The 17730-nt window shown below is 35.2% G+C and overlaps 1 protein-coding gene across 1 annotated transcript; it reads left to right on the forward strand.

The window, feature by feature from the left end:
* The first annotated feature begins 9 nt into the window (after positions 1 to 9).
* LOC123541322 (5'-deoxynucleotidase HDDC2-like) lies at positions 10 to 16118 on the forward strand. The gene is made up of 6 exons (XM_045326745.2): positions 10 to 129; positions 2486 to 2610; positions 3210 to 3312; positions 8954 to 9022; positions 10097 to 10235; positions 12365 to 16118. The coding sequence occupies exons 1-6, from the start codon at positions 70 to 72 to the stop codon at positions 12529 to 12531; spliced, it is 663 nt and encodes a 220-aa protein (XP_045182680.2). The 5' UTR covers positions 10 to 69; the 3' UTR covers positions 12532 to 16118.
* Positions 16119 to 17730: the final 1612 nt, after the last annotated feature.

Below are 17730 nucleotides of genomic sequence, written 5' to 3' on the forward strand. Positions count from 1 at the left end.
TTTGTAAACGATCATTTGATTGGGTATATTTTAGCGGAAGCACATGTTTTCCATGTTTACATTTTGACCATGTCATCATCAAACTTTACAAAACTTTTTGAGTTCTTTTCATTGATAGGCCAGTTAAAGGTATAAAAGTGTTTGTATTTTCTCTTTTGGGAAATTCGATTTTCATACAATCATTTGATTTTATGTCATTGCTGGAATTCGGAACTTTTGTCTAAACGGCCCAAAGCATTTTCGTCCCAAATTAATCTATCAAGGACTCAAGTGTTGACAAGTATAAACATCTACTTATATGTACTGAACAGCAAAAGAAATCCAGATGTATAACTGGTATATTTTGCGATAAAAAATTAATTTTTCAAGTTTGAATTGTCTCTTCATACCAAAATTACACTTGAAAATCTTCATGTGATAAATTTTTAAAAAACAATCAGCCGTGAAGTCAGTAGTCCCACAATAGCCGTGTATCTTCAGCGCGTCAGTTGTAACATACCAATTGGGCGCTCGCGCTATATTTGATACAGTCGTGCAGTGCAACCAACAATATTTTTTAAACTTTATGCTGTTTTTCAAGTTAACCATTGCTATTATCAGTGGCAATAAAATTTCACAAAAAAATTGTTAATTACAGGACTGGTGCATGTGAATTTCGTGCAAAACGGCTATTGTGGGACAGCTGACTTCATGGTTCATTGATTTTTTAAAAATTTTACAGTGAAATTCTTCAAGTGTAATGTGATATGAAAAACACAAGTGATTCACAAATTAAAGTTTTCAAATAAAAAATAACCCGGGTATAAAACTAGATAGTTTCTTTTGATGTTCAGTATATATGTAACTCTGTTAGTAGAGCACAAGACTAAGTTTTGTAAATTTTTGTGGGTTCGAGTACATGCAATTTTGGTCCAAAATCTGGGTGCCAGTTGTTACTGTCAATTGTTGTTGTCAATGTAAGGACCAAAATAATGGAGGATAAATCAGATTTCAATTATTGGTTTTATCGCTAGCGCATATAGCCTGTAGATGGTTAAACGTTAATCATGTACTATACATACATAGGTTTTAATCACCAGAAAATTCTTAATTTTGGAAATTATTTTATAATTTTTACATGAATAAATGAGGAATTGAATCCCCTTTTGATACATGTAATAAGTTTTATTTGAATTGATCTCGTATTCGCAACAAAATCAGCATTTAAACAATCAAATCCGCAGCGATAAAAATTTCATCGGACATTTCTTCCACTATTTTGGTCTCGAATCGAGTGAATGGAGATATTGCCCATAAGATGAAATAACTCAATATTTCCTAGGATTGCATCAAATTAGTTAGACTATTACAGGCTGCAGCTAGTGCGTAGAGTTACAATACAAATACAAACTTTATTTAAAGTCGGTGCACATGTAAACAGAAAATATTAGCTATAATGTATAATTTACCGACATATCTTTTGACATTTTCTTCCCTTTTCTCTACTATCAGGTCTAAGAAAGAGGTATGTTTTTATGCAGGTAATCTTTAAATCTACGGATAATCAATAATTCTACAAATTTTTAGCTGAAAAATTTCAGCTCAGAGATGTTTGTATGCTGTTAGAATTCTTGAATGGACATGCCCATCAGAAAATAAAAATTGTATGAGTTAAAAATGGTAGCCAGAACTACAAATTTTTCTGTCTGTGAATTTACAGGTCAGTGTAGCGAAACTGCTGGAATTAGTTTGGCCTCAAAATCACAGCTTAAAATTATTTAGTGTACTATCAGTCTTAATTGGCAGAGGCCATCGGCAAGATGGTAATGCCGATTATTGTTATACACATGAAGCCCATGCTGGTTACTTGTTTTATTTGCATGAGGATCATGCCAAAACTTTTGTTCCATGCAACTAAGCATACAGTACAACCTCTCCAGAGCGGCCCTCTCTTAAGCAAAAACCTCTCTATAACATCATCAAAGTTTCCCTAAGCTGAAATATACTATCAAATTTACCTCTCCAGAACAATAACCTCTACATAACAGTCAATATTTGTATCTCCCAAAGGGTTGCACTGTACTGTATAATTGGCATGACCATGATGACAGTGGTACATTTTGCCGCTTTATCAACTAGGAAATTGGGCTTCAAATTGTGGAGTGTCTGTTTATTAGACAGCTGTTACGATTACCCCTTTTTCTTAAAATGCTGCTAGAGATACCTGTTTTAAACCTTTACCCTGCTGGCGGCAAGTGATTCTTCCTTTGCGACCAGTGCAGACGCTCCATGCAGACTGATCTTGGTCTGCACTGTTCGCTGTTCAGTCAGTAAAATTTCAGGAAACATCCCTTTGATTAATAAATAGTACTGCACTAATTGAACAATAGACCGGTCCATTTTAGAAATTTAGCAGGATTAAAGTTAAGAGCCCTGGTGAGTGGTCCCATTTAAAAGGACCGGCAGGAGTAATTGATATTTTACGAAGGGTTTCTCTCTATTTCAGCGTGTACAGAGAACAGGATGGGTGTTACATAAAGTGAGTGATCCGGAAAGTGTAGCAGATCATATGTACAGGATGTCTATGATGGCTTTCCTTGCCGACTCTACATCAGGGCTTAATAAAGAGAGGTATTACTTAAAAGTTTTGAAAAAAACACATGCTCAAGTCTTATTTCTTAATACACATTACTTTTTGCCATTTGGTGTGGTTTCAGTCACTGACTTCCAGTCACTTGCTCAATTGTTCCTCACCTCTGTGGTTGACTGTGAGCTGGGGTCCTCATGTTAGAAAATCATCCAGCTGGCTTGTGGAAGGAATATGGAGTTTCATATATATATCCAGACATTCCTGCATCTTAATATTAAGACTGAAAGTTGCCATTTGAACTGAGCTGTGTTGGTGTGACCTAACTCACAACAAAACACACATGCTTGATCTATAATATTTAAAGTAGAACTTTAGATTGGCTTATGGTTTGAAAATAGTTTAGGTTTTCATGTTGAGTATTGTGACATTTTCTGGAAAAAAAGTAGACAGGTTTTCGGACATGAATAGTAGAGAGTGAGGTAAGTAATACTGGTAAGTCATAAGTGTTACCTAAAAATTACAAATATTGGCCTACAGATCTCTTTTCAGTTTTTAATTATGATATTATTATTTTGTTATGATAATGGTAAGGTCATGATTTATAGAACCAATTTAAAACTATTAAATTTTTGTAAATTAGATGCATTAAGATGTCACTGGTGCATGACCTGGCAGAGTCTATTGTCGGAGATATCGCTCCAGCTGATTGTGTAGACAGGGATGAAAAATACAGAAGAGAAAAGGTTGGCATTTACTGTAATGTTAATTAATCTTTATATGTCCATTTTGGAAAAATGGGACATATTATGGCAATGAAAATTGGGCAATAAATTAAGTTGTTCAGAATGTAAACACAGCTTTTGGTTGTAGTATATCAATAGACATACTCACACTGGCCATAGCTTTCACAGAAGCGGTGGTTCCAACGCCGTGGCGGTGGAGGATTCGTCGCAGAAGCGGTGGAGAAATATGGCCGACTGACTATAATTTACGCTGTCATCGGTACTTTTTCTAACGAGTGTTTCACGTTTGACTGAAAACAACCAGTGAGACAGGAGACCACATGTGTATTCTTCCAGCCACAAACATTTGTTCAGTGCAATTCTTTGTCATTAATGTAAACACTTCTGTACAGTTTGATGAGGGAGTGCCGTGTTTGTAGAATTTATATCATAAATGGTAAAATCTTGTACAAAACAACCCTTGAGCACGTTTGCATCAGATGTAAGTCTGATACTCTGAAGCAAAAACCTTTTCTCCATAATCGGCAATTTTTCATTGCAAGCATACAAAATGATCATCCAAAAATCATTCCAACGCAGTGTGCGGTGGGTATAGTTGCAACGCATTACGGTGGATCTTGTTTCTTTAATGTTCGCTATTGACTTTAAATTGGAGTAAACAGCATTTTCCCAGAATTTTGATAGGGTAGGGCCATGAAATCACTTTGACATTAGATAGCAGCAGAAACTAAAAGTGTAGAATAAATGTGATATCGATTTGCACATCCGTAAATACATAATATCAAGTGACAATATTAATTTTCTAATTTGATCACATGCAACTTCTGCATCGTAAGATAAACAAACTTAACGAAATACAATTACTAATATGTAGCATACCTTATCAAAATGCCATTGAGCAGCTGTGTTACTGGAGTTAAGACATTTTACATGTAGGTTTAATTCACCTCTTCTTCAAAAATACGTTTACCACAGAATATCAAAGTGTCAAGGAAAAAGTTTAGATTTTTTTCTTAGTGACAAGATGAGATTATTTGATTGCCCTTCGTCCGTCGTCCGTCAGTCGTCTGTCTGTCCGCCGTCCGTCCACAATTTCTTTTGAACAAGACAGAATCCTGATTTTCAACAGATTTTAATTCCTGAAGGAGCCAAAATGTTCACGGACACCTTATAAACATGATGGTAGTGACATTTTACTTTCGACTTTGTTCTGCCCATTGTTTTCTCGTTTGGGGCAAACCCTTTACTTTATCTGAGGACCAAACGCCGCTCTTCATGGAATTACACGCCTCAACACGTGTATCATTGAAGGTTCCATGTTCACCGCCGTTTGAATACATCTGCGGATGTCTCTAAATTGTTTTTTGTACTTTTAGCATGTGTAAATGTTGATTTCTGCTCAACCCGGAACTAGAGGGCGTGGACGGTAGCATGCATTTCCACTACCGTCCATGAACAGCCTCACTCAAACCGAGCCTGCAACATTTTCGTTTCTGTCGTGTTCAGCGGCCTGTGAAGTTTCCACTTTTCTCTGTTTTATTTTTCTACATTTACACACAAATTAAGTCACAATAAGATCTCAGTTCCTATTGAAAACCAGCTAGATTCCATCATATGTTCAAGAGATACAATCTGACTAAAGTACTTGATCTAAACGAAGATCTGAGAACAACCCATTCACATTATATTTGTCTTCTGTATGATTTGGATTTCAAATATTGCTATTTTTATTTTCGCAAATCTATTTTTATTTTACTTGTTTGAATGTCAAAGAGTAAGAAAAATTTGCAGTCAGTCCAAGGTACGAACCCTTGATCCTCGCTAACAGAGCAAGTGTCTTATACCGACAGAGCTAACCGGCTATCCAACCTCTTACGACATAAGAATTATAGATATTAAAAACCAAGGCTTTCTTAAGCTTGCAGAATGTTGTAACTTAGCCTTTGATTGGCTAGCGGAGGGGTCGTCAGAACGAGGTTATCAATAGCCGGGTTCAGATCCTAAGCGTAACGTAATAAGATATGTACTTTAGTCAGATTGCAAGAGATACTACCCCTAAAAATAGACAATTTTCCATTCTGTCCCTCTCAGTCATATAAGGTTTCATTTATGCTTGGATTTGATACAAACTTGCATATGTGTGCCCAATCACATGATCGCGCTATGTGATTTAAGTTTGAGCCCGAAAGTGAAAATGGAAACGTAAACAAAAATAATAAATCAGGGCGTAAGCTTATTATTCAGTATATTGTGTTAATATCCTGTACATCGTTCGAAACATATTTGAAAGTGCTAGCCCCGGTGTAGCGTGAAATCCATCAGCCAATGGGATCCTTCAGACATCCGGTTCTGGCTGATCGATTTCACGCTAGGGTCCCGTGAGATCATTCAGTCATGAGAAATGTGAGACATTTATGTGAATCGCAAGATTAAACAGTCTCTGCAAACAATGTTTGTGTGTAGAAAGTTTGAAATATGAATAAATAAAAACAACATAAATATGTATACTCAGTTAGCTAGTTTAAAATAGCCAAATTATAATATTTTGATAATGATTTTCTAGATCTACTTATTGATTAGACCAAAAGATTTTAACGTGAATAAAAGTTTATCTACATTCATTTTGTGGACAGGAATAGCATTAAAACGAAAGCTTTTGGTGGGGAAATCTCGGGGATAGCACTTTCAAATGGGTTTCGAATGATATGCACGATATAAACACAATATATAGATTAAAAAATTTACGCCCTGACTTTCAATTTTTGTTTACTTTTCTTCTTTCACTTTCGAGCTCAAAATGACGTAGCGCGATCACATGATTAGACACACTGTGCATAGAATTTTTATCTTAATAATCTCTAGGTCAAATTCGAAACTTTGTCATATTAAGAGACCTTTAACTTCTTGTTCTAGTGCCAAGAGGACGACAAGGAATCAACTCATTTCAGTTATTCTTATTATAACAACTGAAGAACTGAAGAAAAATTGTAGCTGGGAACAAACTTAAATATGCTAAAACATGATTAAAAACTTATAAAAATGACAAATGGTTGCAGCATGTGCAGTGTGTTGGAGAACACCCCAATGCAAACCCGACTTCGATATTTTGTGGCCAAAACAAACGAAGGGACAGCAGAAACCTTGTCAGTTTGTATATTAGATAAGTTGGTCTGTTCTATGATGTCGCATGTGGTAAGCATTTAATCAAACAATCCAAATTGTCAGTTGATATTTTGTATATGATAAGGGAAAAGGAAATGCTTTAAGATCAATGATCATAATTTAGGGTGTATTTAGTACGAAAGAACATGGCTTTATTATTTGGCAGTTGATTTAGTAAAATAATTATGGTTTAAAATAAAGATTTTCGTGTGTGCATTCAACAGAACGGAAGTGCAAATCAATAGTATATTATTACTAAACATTAAGATTCTGTTGCTGATGTCAGAGCGATTTCATGGACCTCCCCCTATCAAAATCCCAGAAAAATGCTGCTTACTTAAGTTAAAAGCCCATAACGAACATTAAAGAAACAAGATCCACCGTAATGCGTTGCAGCTGTACCCACCGCACACTGCGTTGGAATCATGTTTGGTCATTTTTTTCATATGCGTGTAATGAAAATTCACCTATTACGAAGAAATAGTTTTTGCTTGATAGGGCCGTACTTACGATTTGCTGCAAACGTGCTCAGGGGTCGTTTTGTACAAGATTTTACCATTTTTAATGCGAATTCTACAAAAACGGCAGTCCCTCGTCAAACTGTACAGAAGTGTTTACATTAATGACAAAGAATTGCACTGAACAAGTGTTTCTGGTTGGAAGAGTCCTGTCTCACTGGTTGTTTTCAGTCAAACGTGAAAAGGTTATTAGAAAACGTACTGATGACAGCATAAATATAGTCAGTCGGCCATATTTCTCCACCGCTTCTGCGATGAATCCTCCATCGCCGCTGCGTTGGAACCACCGCTTCTGCGAAAGCTATGGCCAGTGTGATACTGTGATTGCAGAAAATGTTAAGATAGATTTTTGATTGACGAACATGTGAATTTAGATTTGGGTCTGAGAAAATGTAATGGCCTTGGTCGTAGAAAATGTAACAAAGGTTTGGTTTTAGCCCTTATCATGCTAAATTTCTATGATGAACTTGTCCATCTTTCAATTTGGACAGTACCATTAACTGTTAAAAGGCGTGCATACCAAAAAGATACTGACTAAATGGCGAACAGTGCAGATCATGATCAGACTGCATGGATGTGCAGGCTGATCGTGATCTACACTGGTCGCAAAGGCAGGATCAATTGTGTCCACCATGGTAAGGGTTAGATAACAAAAGCTCATGTTTGGTTTGTAGAAAATGTAAACACAGGGTTAGTTTTAGAAAATGTGAACACATTCTAGTCTTTGCAGAATGTAAGCACAGGTTTTAGTTGTAGAAAATGTAAACACACATTATGGTTTTTACAAAATGTAAACACTGCTTTCATTATAGAAAATGTGAACACTCAGGTCTGTACAAAATGGAAGCACAGATTTCGGTTGTAGAAAATGTAAACACTCATTTTTATTACAGGGAACATAAATTCAAATACATGAAATTTAAATACAAATATTTTTCATGGAAATTGTAAACTGAGATTTTTGTCATAGAAAATGTAAACACACATTTTGGTTTAAACGCAGCTTCGGTTGTAGAAAATGTAAAATGCAGAATTTTGTTTTAGCAGGGATAATCGAAGAACTGATTTTCTGAATTTATTTTTCAGTTTAAAAGTACATTGTATAATTATAAGCACATCATCACAAGAATTTGGTAATAGAAGGTCCTTGGACATAACTATGTTTCTTGTATACCAGACTGGCGTTTCCGGTGATTTTCCCAATGCCAGCAAAACCACCATGCCAGATGACTCTTGTGCTATTAATGACAACTATTAATTTGTGCATTAATTATTTTATTGTTTAGGCCTAAAAAAAAATTCTTTGTTTCCGGTAACATGCTCAAAAAAATTAGGGTAGGTAGGTCGGAAATTTTTTTTTTTTTGGACATTTTTTTTATTAAGGGAGACTTTTTCTCCTTATATTATATTTTTCCATTCAAAATAAATTACTTTATGAAAAAAGCTTTATGTTAGGCTACAAATGACAACACTAGAGTGGAACTTTCTTTTGCGCAATTGAAACTTCTTGATGTCACTTCTGTTTAATATGGAAGATAATATCCTATACTTTGTTTAAATACGCTACTACAAGAAAGAATGCTACTAAGAAAGTATTTTGTTTCGCTTTATTCATCCAATATTTCGGTAAAATGCAGTATGCTAAAAAAATAATCAACCACTGGTTGTAGATGCAGATGACAAAATATGGCTCTGCCTGGTAACTGTTTTGGCGATAACTCGTCAGTGCCTCGTTACCGCCAAAATAGTTGCCTTTGAACTGGATATTGCCATCTGCATCTACAACCAGTGACAGATTATTATATTGTTCCAGGAAAGCTATGGACAGATGTTAGCAGACAAAATTTAACATTGAACATATTTGGTTCTTGAATGTCTAGGGACATAATTATTTTGGCTAAAGAAAATGTGCGAGAAGGAAATGTATGGACAGATTTTTGTTGTACTTTTCTCTGTTTCAGACAGCTATGAACCATATATCAACTTTGGTGAGTGAAGAAGTTGGATCAGAACTGATGGGCCTTTGGTTGGTAGGTATAAATCGATAGACCATGAAAAAGATACTGTCTAAGCAAAAATACTTTTTGTTTGATACCAAGTTATTTTTAAGCGAGTAGGTTTTAAGATTGGAACAAACTTCCACTAGTGCAAACACTAAAGTAAAATTTGGCCATTGATACAGATGAGAACATTTAATTAATTACAAAGGTCAGGAGTGGTTAAAGTCACTGACTTCAAATGTCTTGCCCGTTGCCACTATGGGTTCGAAACCTCAATTTGGGTGCAGAATTCTTTCATCTGAGGAAGCCATCCAGCTTGCTATACAACACATATAAATTATTGATTTAGTCTTCATCAGGTGAATACATCCCTGGTAATGAAATAAGTGTCAAGTACCGGTAACCATAGAAGTAATAACCTGATGAAAATAGGCAATCTCAATGGATAATTATCTTTGATTTATCACATTAAAAAAAAATAGCTATTTTTTTCTGAATGCAGAAGGTCTGCTTCTATGTTGCATCACATCAATGTGTGCAAAATAATTCACTTATACAGTACTTATCTTAAAAATATGATCATAAAAATATCTTGTGCTATTGTCAAATCATTTAAATTCATGCAGACTCATTTCGTAAATGAAATCAAATACCAATAAGCAGAATTTCCCTTCTTTTTATCTTCAGAAATTAAAATCCACTAATTCATATCCCCAATGGAGTAATCATTTTGGCCAAAACCACGAAATTTCATGCCCACTATTTTGCAGTACCTTAACAGATATATATATATATCAATGTTTACATTCGCCCTATTCTTTTCCATTGAAAATTATTACGTTCATTTTGTATGAACAGCAAAAGGATAGGTGCCAAAGTTACATCAGCTCAAAGAGAACGTTCCTGAGATGACGTCGTAGTTGTTCTGTCTGGTGAACTGAATGGCCGGGAAGCTGATTATAATGTTAAATGCAACAAAATGTTTGCAATTTATAATATAATCTTGTTAACAAATGGAAAGAAAATATAATGTAAATATAAGAAATGAAACTTTTTTTTTTTGTGTTCTTTTGAAAAAAAATTTCATTTCTTAAATGTTTGTAGGAATATGAAGAGGAGAAGACTGCAGAAGCAAAGTTTGTAAAAGATTTGGATAAGTTTGATATGGTATTTCAAGCCTACGAGTATGAACAGTTAGAAAGCAAGCCAAGATTTTTACAGGAATTTTTCGACTCTACAAAAGGTATGATAAAAGTAATTTGAGCTGCGCCATGAGAAAACAAACATAGTGCATTTGCGACCAGCATAGATCCAGACCAGCCTGCGGATCCGCGCAGTCTGGTCAGGAACTATGCTGTTCGCTAACAGTTTCTCTAATTGCAATAGGCTTTGAAAGCAAACAGCATGGATGTTGACCAGACTGCACAGATGGGCAGGCTGGTCTGGATCTATGCTGGTCACAAACGCACTATGTTGCTTTTCTCATGGCATGGCGCATTTATAAAATAAATCATTTTTTACTGAAAATCAGTCTTAAATTAGACATAAAACTTCTGACCACATTTACTTATGCTTTTGCCTACTCTGTAAATGCGCGGCTCTGTGGCTGTGTTTGTCATGCTCTGTGCTTCCGAGAAATCTACCCTAACCTTTTAACTTTTGTATGAAGCATCAGTTCTTGTTAAAAAAGTCTACACTGAAAAGTTTAAAACTTTCTCAGAAAATAGCTTCCAGGGGTCTCAAGTTGGCACAAGCCAGTAACTTCAGTGACAGGCGTCTGTCGGGAATTTTAGATAATTTGATTTTAAATACTTTGAATTTTATCTGCTGTAATTCTTTTAAAATCCTGTGCTTTGGAATCAACAGTTTTCATGTGGGACTGATTTTTGTGGTTGTCTCCATTCATTGAAATTTAATTGCAATGATAAATAAAATTCCAGTTAATGTTATCTTTAAAAGTTGAAGTCCATGAAATCATATTACCATGAAATAGCCAGTTTGACCAAAAGCCATGAAATTACATGTTCATGAAATTAAACACTTCTGTAGTATTGACGTGAAAAGGAATCCTTTTGCTGATAAGGGGCTGCACTACTGAGAGTAACATGGATGTGAAATTTTCATAGTTTTTGTTAAACAGCAATTTCCTCGAGACTTGAATTCATGCTTTTCATCTTTTGAAGATGGAATGAATTGGAGTTTTATTGGGATATAGTTTCATAAATGATTGCAATCACAAAATCCACAAAAAATCGATCCCCCTTTTAAAGGTATAAGTTTATGTAATTATGTCTGTCCCACCTCTGGGGGAGACATATTGTTTTTGCCCTGTCCGTCTGTACGTCACACTTCATTTCCGAGCAATAACTGGAGAACCATTTGACCTAGAACCTTCAAACTTAATAGGATGATTGGTCATGCAGAGTAGATGACCCCTATCGATTTTGGGATCACTCTGTTAAAGGTCAAGGTCACAGGGACCTGAACATCGAAAACCGTTTTCAATCAGTAACTTGAGAACCTCTCGACCCAGAATGTTGAAACTTTATAGGATGATTGTTCCTGCAGAGTAAATGACCCCTATTTGTTTTTGGGGTCACTCCTTTAAAGGTCAAGGTCACAGGGGCCTGAACATTGATAACCATTTCCGATCAATAACTTGAGAACCTCTTGACCCAGAATGTTGAAACTTCATAGGATGATTGAACATGCAGAGTAGATGACCCTATCGATTTTGGGGTCACTCTGTTAAAGGTCAAGGTCACAGGAGCCTGAACATGGAAAACAATTTCCGATCAATAACTTGAGAACCACTTGACCCAGAATGTTGAAACTTCATAGGATGATTGAACATGCAGAGTAGATGACCCCTATTGATTTTTGGGTCAGTCTGATAAAGGTCAGGGTCACAGGGGCCTGGTCATGTAAAATCATTTCCGAAAAATAACTTGAGAACCACTTGACCTAGAATGTTGAAACTTAATAGGATGATTGGACATGCAGAATAGATGACCCCTAATTAATTTGGGGTCACTTGATCAAAGGTCAGAGTCACAGGAGCCTGAACTGTGACTTGAGAACCACTAGGCCAAGAGTGTTGAAACTTAGCGGGATGACTGGACATACCAAGTAGATGATCCCTATTGCAGCCAGCCATCAGTGTCTCTTTGACTTTTGCTCCTGACCCCTATTGACTTCTTGCCTATAGGACTTTGCATTGGGGGAGACATGTGCTTTTTTACAAAAGCAATTTCTAGTTTTCACACTGGTTTTCAATTTTAATATGAGGCAGTGTTTGTAATAATTTAAAAAAAAATCCATCTGATATCTGATAATGTTAGAAATAAAACGCTAATGCCTGTTTCTTTTCAGGAAAATTTAAAACAGAGACTGTTCAAAACTGGGTCACAGAATTAGACAGATTAAGAAACCAGTCTACTTCATTACGGAATAGTGCCAGTCCACACTCAAGCGATGTAGGTCAGTCAACAAATAACAGGGAATCAGCTAAAGTGAAACCATTCATTCATGGTGAATAACATACAACGGTCCACATATTTTTAAAAAAACAATTGCAGAAGAGTTTTATTCCAAAGAAGCATGTCACTTTTGAATGACAAATGTGCACAAATTATGCATAACATAGCACAGAGAAGCAGTGTGTTTAAAAATTAGACAAAAGAGTACAACTTGATTCTAACCAGACTGGCTACTGTGAAATCATTAATATTCGTGGGGAACTAATTTTCGTGGATTTCATGGTTGAGTCAATCCACGAAATTTTATCCCAACAAACAAGTAAAATGCCCATTCATTTTATGTTCAAAATTTGAAATCCATGAATTTATATCCCCACGAAATTGCTGTTTTGATCAAAACCACAAAATTTCATGCCCACGAAATTAAATGATTTTACAGTGTATCAGATTTTAATTTATAAGACCTTTTTTTGGCTCTCTCAAGGATGGTCATTATATACAGGTTTGACACATAGACAACTTTGAAGAGATACTGCGGAATCTTTTATTTTTCGTGGATACAAAATTTTGTGGTTTTGGCCAAATCGGCTTTTTTGTGGGAATATGAATTTGTAGATGTCCGCTTTAGAACATAAACGGGAATTTTACCTGCTTGTTGAGATTTTATGGATTGTGTAAACCATGAAATCCATGAAAAATAGTCCCCAATATGTTAATGATTTCACAGTAAGAAAACAGTCGAAACTCGCAATCTTGAATTTTAAGCGTTTTACTTTGCGAGAACAGAAATTCGACTTGAATCAATGTTTTGTGTATGTATTTTTGGGATGGGACTTGAAAAATGTCTTCGAGATAGCTGGAATTTTGAGATAAGCAAGTATCGACTTTAGTTTGAAAGCACAAGACAGTGTTGATATTTCTATAGAGAAGAGTTTGAAGATTTTGGTACTAGTGATGAATTTTTTTCCAACTCAAGATATATAAATTGGCTGATGTGGTCACTGGCAAGACTGGTATACAGTCAGACCTTCATATAAAGACCGGAATTGTGAAATTCAAAAAAGGAAGGTGGTTTTAATTCACAGGTTACAATACAGTGCAAATGTTTTAAATCAGAAATTAAAACTAGTGGACTGTTAAGAGGCAGGTAGTCTCTGTTCAAAGATGTTTTTCAGCACAAGTTCAATTTTTACTGTATACTGACATACATGTATTTTACAAATATTGTATTAATGCACATCACAATTTAGTGAATGGTTTTAAAATTTAGGCCAAACAAAAAACACCTGTGTTAGAATATTAGAACTCACCCTTGAATTGAACCCTGATCGTAACATTTTTTTCTTCATTTTTAGCTCACCTGAGCAATGCTCAGGTGAGTTTTTCTGATCGCTCGATGTCCGGCGTCTGTCGTCCGTCGTCTGTCGTCTGTCGTCTGTCGTCTGTCAACATTTAGCTTGTGTATGCGATAGAGGCTGTATTTTTCAATTAATCTTCATGAATATTGGTCAGAATGATAACCTTGATAAAATCTAGGCCGAGTTCGAAAATGGGTCATCTTGGGTCAAAAACTAGGTCACTAGGTCAAATCAAAGAAAAACCTTGTGTATGCGATAGAGGCTGTATTTTTCATTTAATCTTCATGAATATTGGTCAGAATGATAACTTTGATGAAATCTAGGCCGAGTTCGAAAATGGGTCATCTCGGGTCAAAAACTAGGTCACTAGGTCAAATCAAAGAAAAACCTTGTGTATGCGATAGAGGCGGTATTTTTCAATTAATCTTCATGAATATTGGTCAGAATGATAACCTTGATGAAATCTAAGCCGAGTTCGAAAATGGGTCATCTCGGATCAAAAACTAGGTCACTAGGTCAAATCAAAGAAAAACCTTGTGTATGCGATAGAGGCTGTATTTTTCAATTGATCTTCATGAATATTGGTCGGAATGATAACCTTGATGAAATCTAGGCCGAGTTCGAAAATGGGTCATCTCGGGTCAAAAACTAGGTCACTAGGTCAATCAAAGAAAAACCTTGTGTATGCGATAGAGGCTGTATTTTTCAATTAATCTTCATGAATTTTGGTCAGAATGATTGCCTTGATGAAATCTAGGCCGAGTTCGAAAATGGGTCATCTCGGGTCAAAAACTAGGTCACTAGGTCAAATCAAAGAAAAACCTTGTGTATGCGATAGAGGCGGTATTTTTCAATTGATCTTCATGAATTTTGGTCAGAATGATTACTTTGATGGAATCTAGGCCGAGTTCAAAAATGGGTCATCTGGGGTCAAAAACTAGGTCACTAGGTCATATCACGTAAAAACCTTGTGTATGCGATAGAGGCTGTATTTTCAATTGATCTTCATGAATTTTGGTCAGAATGATTACCTTGATGAAATTTAGACCAAGTTCGAAAATGGGTCATCTGGGGTCAAAAACTAGGTCACAAGGTCAAATCAAAGAAAAACCTTGTGTATGCAATAGAGGCTGTATTTTTCAACTGATCTTCATGAAATTTAGCCAGAATGATTACCTTGATAAAATCTAGGCCGAGTTCGAAAATGGGTCATCTGGGTCAAAAACTAGGTCACTAGGTCAAATCGAAGAAAAACATTGTGTATGCAATAGAGGATGTATTTTTCAATTGATCTTCATGAAATTTGGTCAGAGTGATTGCCTTGATGAAATCTAGGTCGATTTTGAATATTGGTTATCTGAGGTCAAAAACTAGGTCACTAGGTCAAATTAAAGAAAAATCTTGTGTATGCGATAGAGACTGTTTTTTTCAATTGATTTTTATGAAATTTGGTCAGGTTGATTGCCTTAATGAAATCTAGATCGAATTTGAATATGGGTCATCTGAGGTCAAAAACTAGGTCACTTGGTCAAATCAAAGAAAAAACTTCTGTATGTGATAGAGGCTGTATTTTTCAGTTGATCTTCATGAATTTTGGTCAGAATGATTGCCTTGATAAAATCTAGGTCGAGTTTGAACATGGGTCATCTAGGGTCAAAAACTAGGTCATATCTAAGAAAATGCTTGTTTTATCGCAAGAGACCAATTTTTTGGTCCAATCTTAATGAAAATTGGTCAGAATATTTGTTTCCATGAAATCACTAGGTCAAACATGTTTTACACTGTTATGGAGTGTTTCTTAGGTGAGCGACCTAGGGCCATCTTGGCCCTCTTGTTTCTTATTTATTGTTGTATTCACTATGATATTATATGCTTCTGATCTTTGAGAGGAAGTTGTTATCATATATACTGAATAAAATAGCTAACTGACCATTTAATTTGCAAATAACAGTTATTGAAAGTGCATTTTAGTGAAACTTACTGTTGGCTAAGAGCAATATACATATGTATTTTTAATGCACGAAAAATTTTTTTTATAATATAATTATGTGATAAAATTTCAAAATTTCAACAAAGTCTAACAATGGAATCATATATATTTTAGGATTTCAACCCATTTTTGAATAGTCACAAAAGTTCACTAAAATGTCTAAAATTGACAGAAGTTTTACATGATACGAGGGGAGAAAATGACATAAAAATGAAATAACATCATTATAGTTGTACCCTATCAAAAAGGTCATTTGACAGTTGTATGATATTTTAGTCATTTTCTAGCAAAAATAAAAACATACATCTGTGTAATCTGTTATTTACACTTTTTTGTGTAATTTTTGCGAGATGTAGTTAAATGAACAAAATCTTTTAAATTACATAATTTGATAGGTTCAAAATTTTAAGGTTTTATTAACAACGTATTGATTTACATTACTAGAGGCCTGAAAAAAATGTTAAATTTTGTTATGTCATTAACTATGAATACAATTATTACAACAAAACCTATATAATTAAAAGATGCAGGCTTGATTTTAATGTTTCACACAGTAATTTGATTTTCATAAATTAGCCTTTTATCCAGAAATATCCACATATTCAGCAACCATTAGAGCAGTATTATTTTGTGAAAGAATGAGTGCGTATTTCTTGATGTAAAGCTAGTAATACATACGTTTCAATATTATCTAAATTCTAATAAAAATTTCTATTGTTAGAAAATTTCACTGGTTAACCCTTAGCCTGCTGGTGGCAAGTGATTCTGCCTTTGCGACCAGTGCAGACCAAGATCAGCCTGCACATCCGTGCAGTCTGATCATGGTCTGCACTGTTCGCTATTCAGTCAGTAATTTTTCAGTGAACACCCCTTTGAATAATAAGTGGTATGGCCCAAATTGAATGATGGACCAGTCCATTTTAGATATTTAGCAGGGTAAGGGTTAAAGGTGTAGCTGGAAGATGACTTCTCAGGCAGTAATGAGGCTCTGCCGAGTTACCACCTAAACAGTTACCCAAGAACCAGATATTTCCAACAACACCTTCAGCTAATGATAGATTCTTTTTTGCTTGTTTGTTCTTCAGTTAATAGAAGAAATAAAGTTACTTTAATACTTTACTATAATAGCATATAAATTCACGCATTCATTCTTAAATTATAGCACAAGTCATCTTACATCCAACGGTTAGACTTACAAAGTCTGTTGAGATCACGTAATCTGTAATAATATGTATTTTCTTCCTCGTACTGATGCTGATATTTTCTCTGAAAACTCATTTTCTCTCTAGGCTCGTTTTCTGAGATAAGGGAGATTTATAAAGTTTTTCAAAAAGTACATTTAAAGAGGATTATATAGTAGAGATATTCATTTAAAAGGACTCTCACAACAGATGGCAGTCTAATCCCTGGGTGTAAGACAAGTTTTTCTAGCACCGGCAAATTAAAGGGAAAATCCTGTCCAGCATGCAAGGAAATATGTTCTTAAGCCTGAGTAAATTTAAAATTCTAACACTAACACTACATACATGTAGAGCAAAATCTGTCTCGGGTTATTCTGCAATAAACCACTCGCGTGCAGTGACGTCGTCCGATCCAGGTGCATAGAACAGCGTAAAAAGTAGTTATCATTTTTTCTAACACTGTTGGTACTAGTATGTCCTGTTAGAATCGAAATAACAAGTTCCCAAGTGTGATTTATCGTAGAATAACCCTAGTTTTTGGTTCTTTTGCGAAACAATATATCACTCAGGCCTACGTCCTTCGTGATATATTCTTATGCATAAGAACTCAAAACACTGGTTATTCTACTATAAACCACACTTGGGAACTTATTATTTCTTAAATATTGCTGTTATTGAACTGTTTAACATGAGGAAAACATTATAATGATAGTACTAATGACATCACAAT

The sequence above is a fragment of the Mercenaria mercenaria genome, chromosome 16 (genome assembly GCF_021730395.1).
Source record: "Mercenaria mercenaria strain notata chromosome 16, MADL_Memer_1, whole genome shotgun sequence".
In the NCBI taxonomy this organism is placed as follows: domain Eukaryota; kingdom Metazoa; phylum Mollusca; class Bivalvia; order Venerida; family Veneridae; genus Mercenaria; species Mercenaria mercenaria.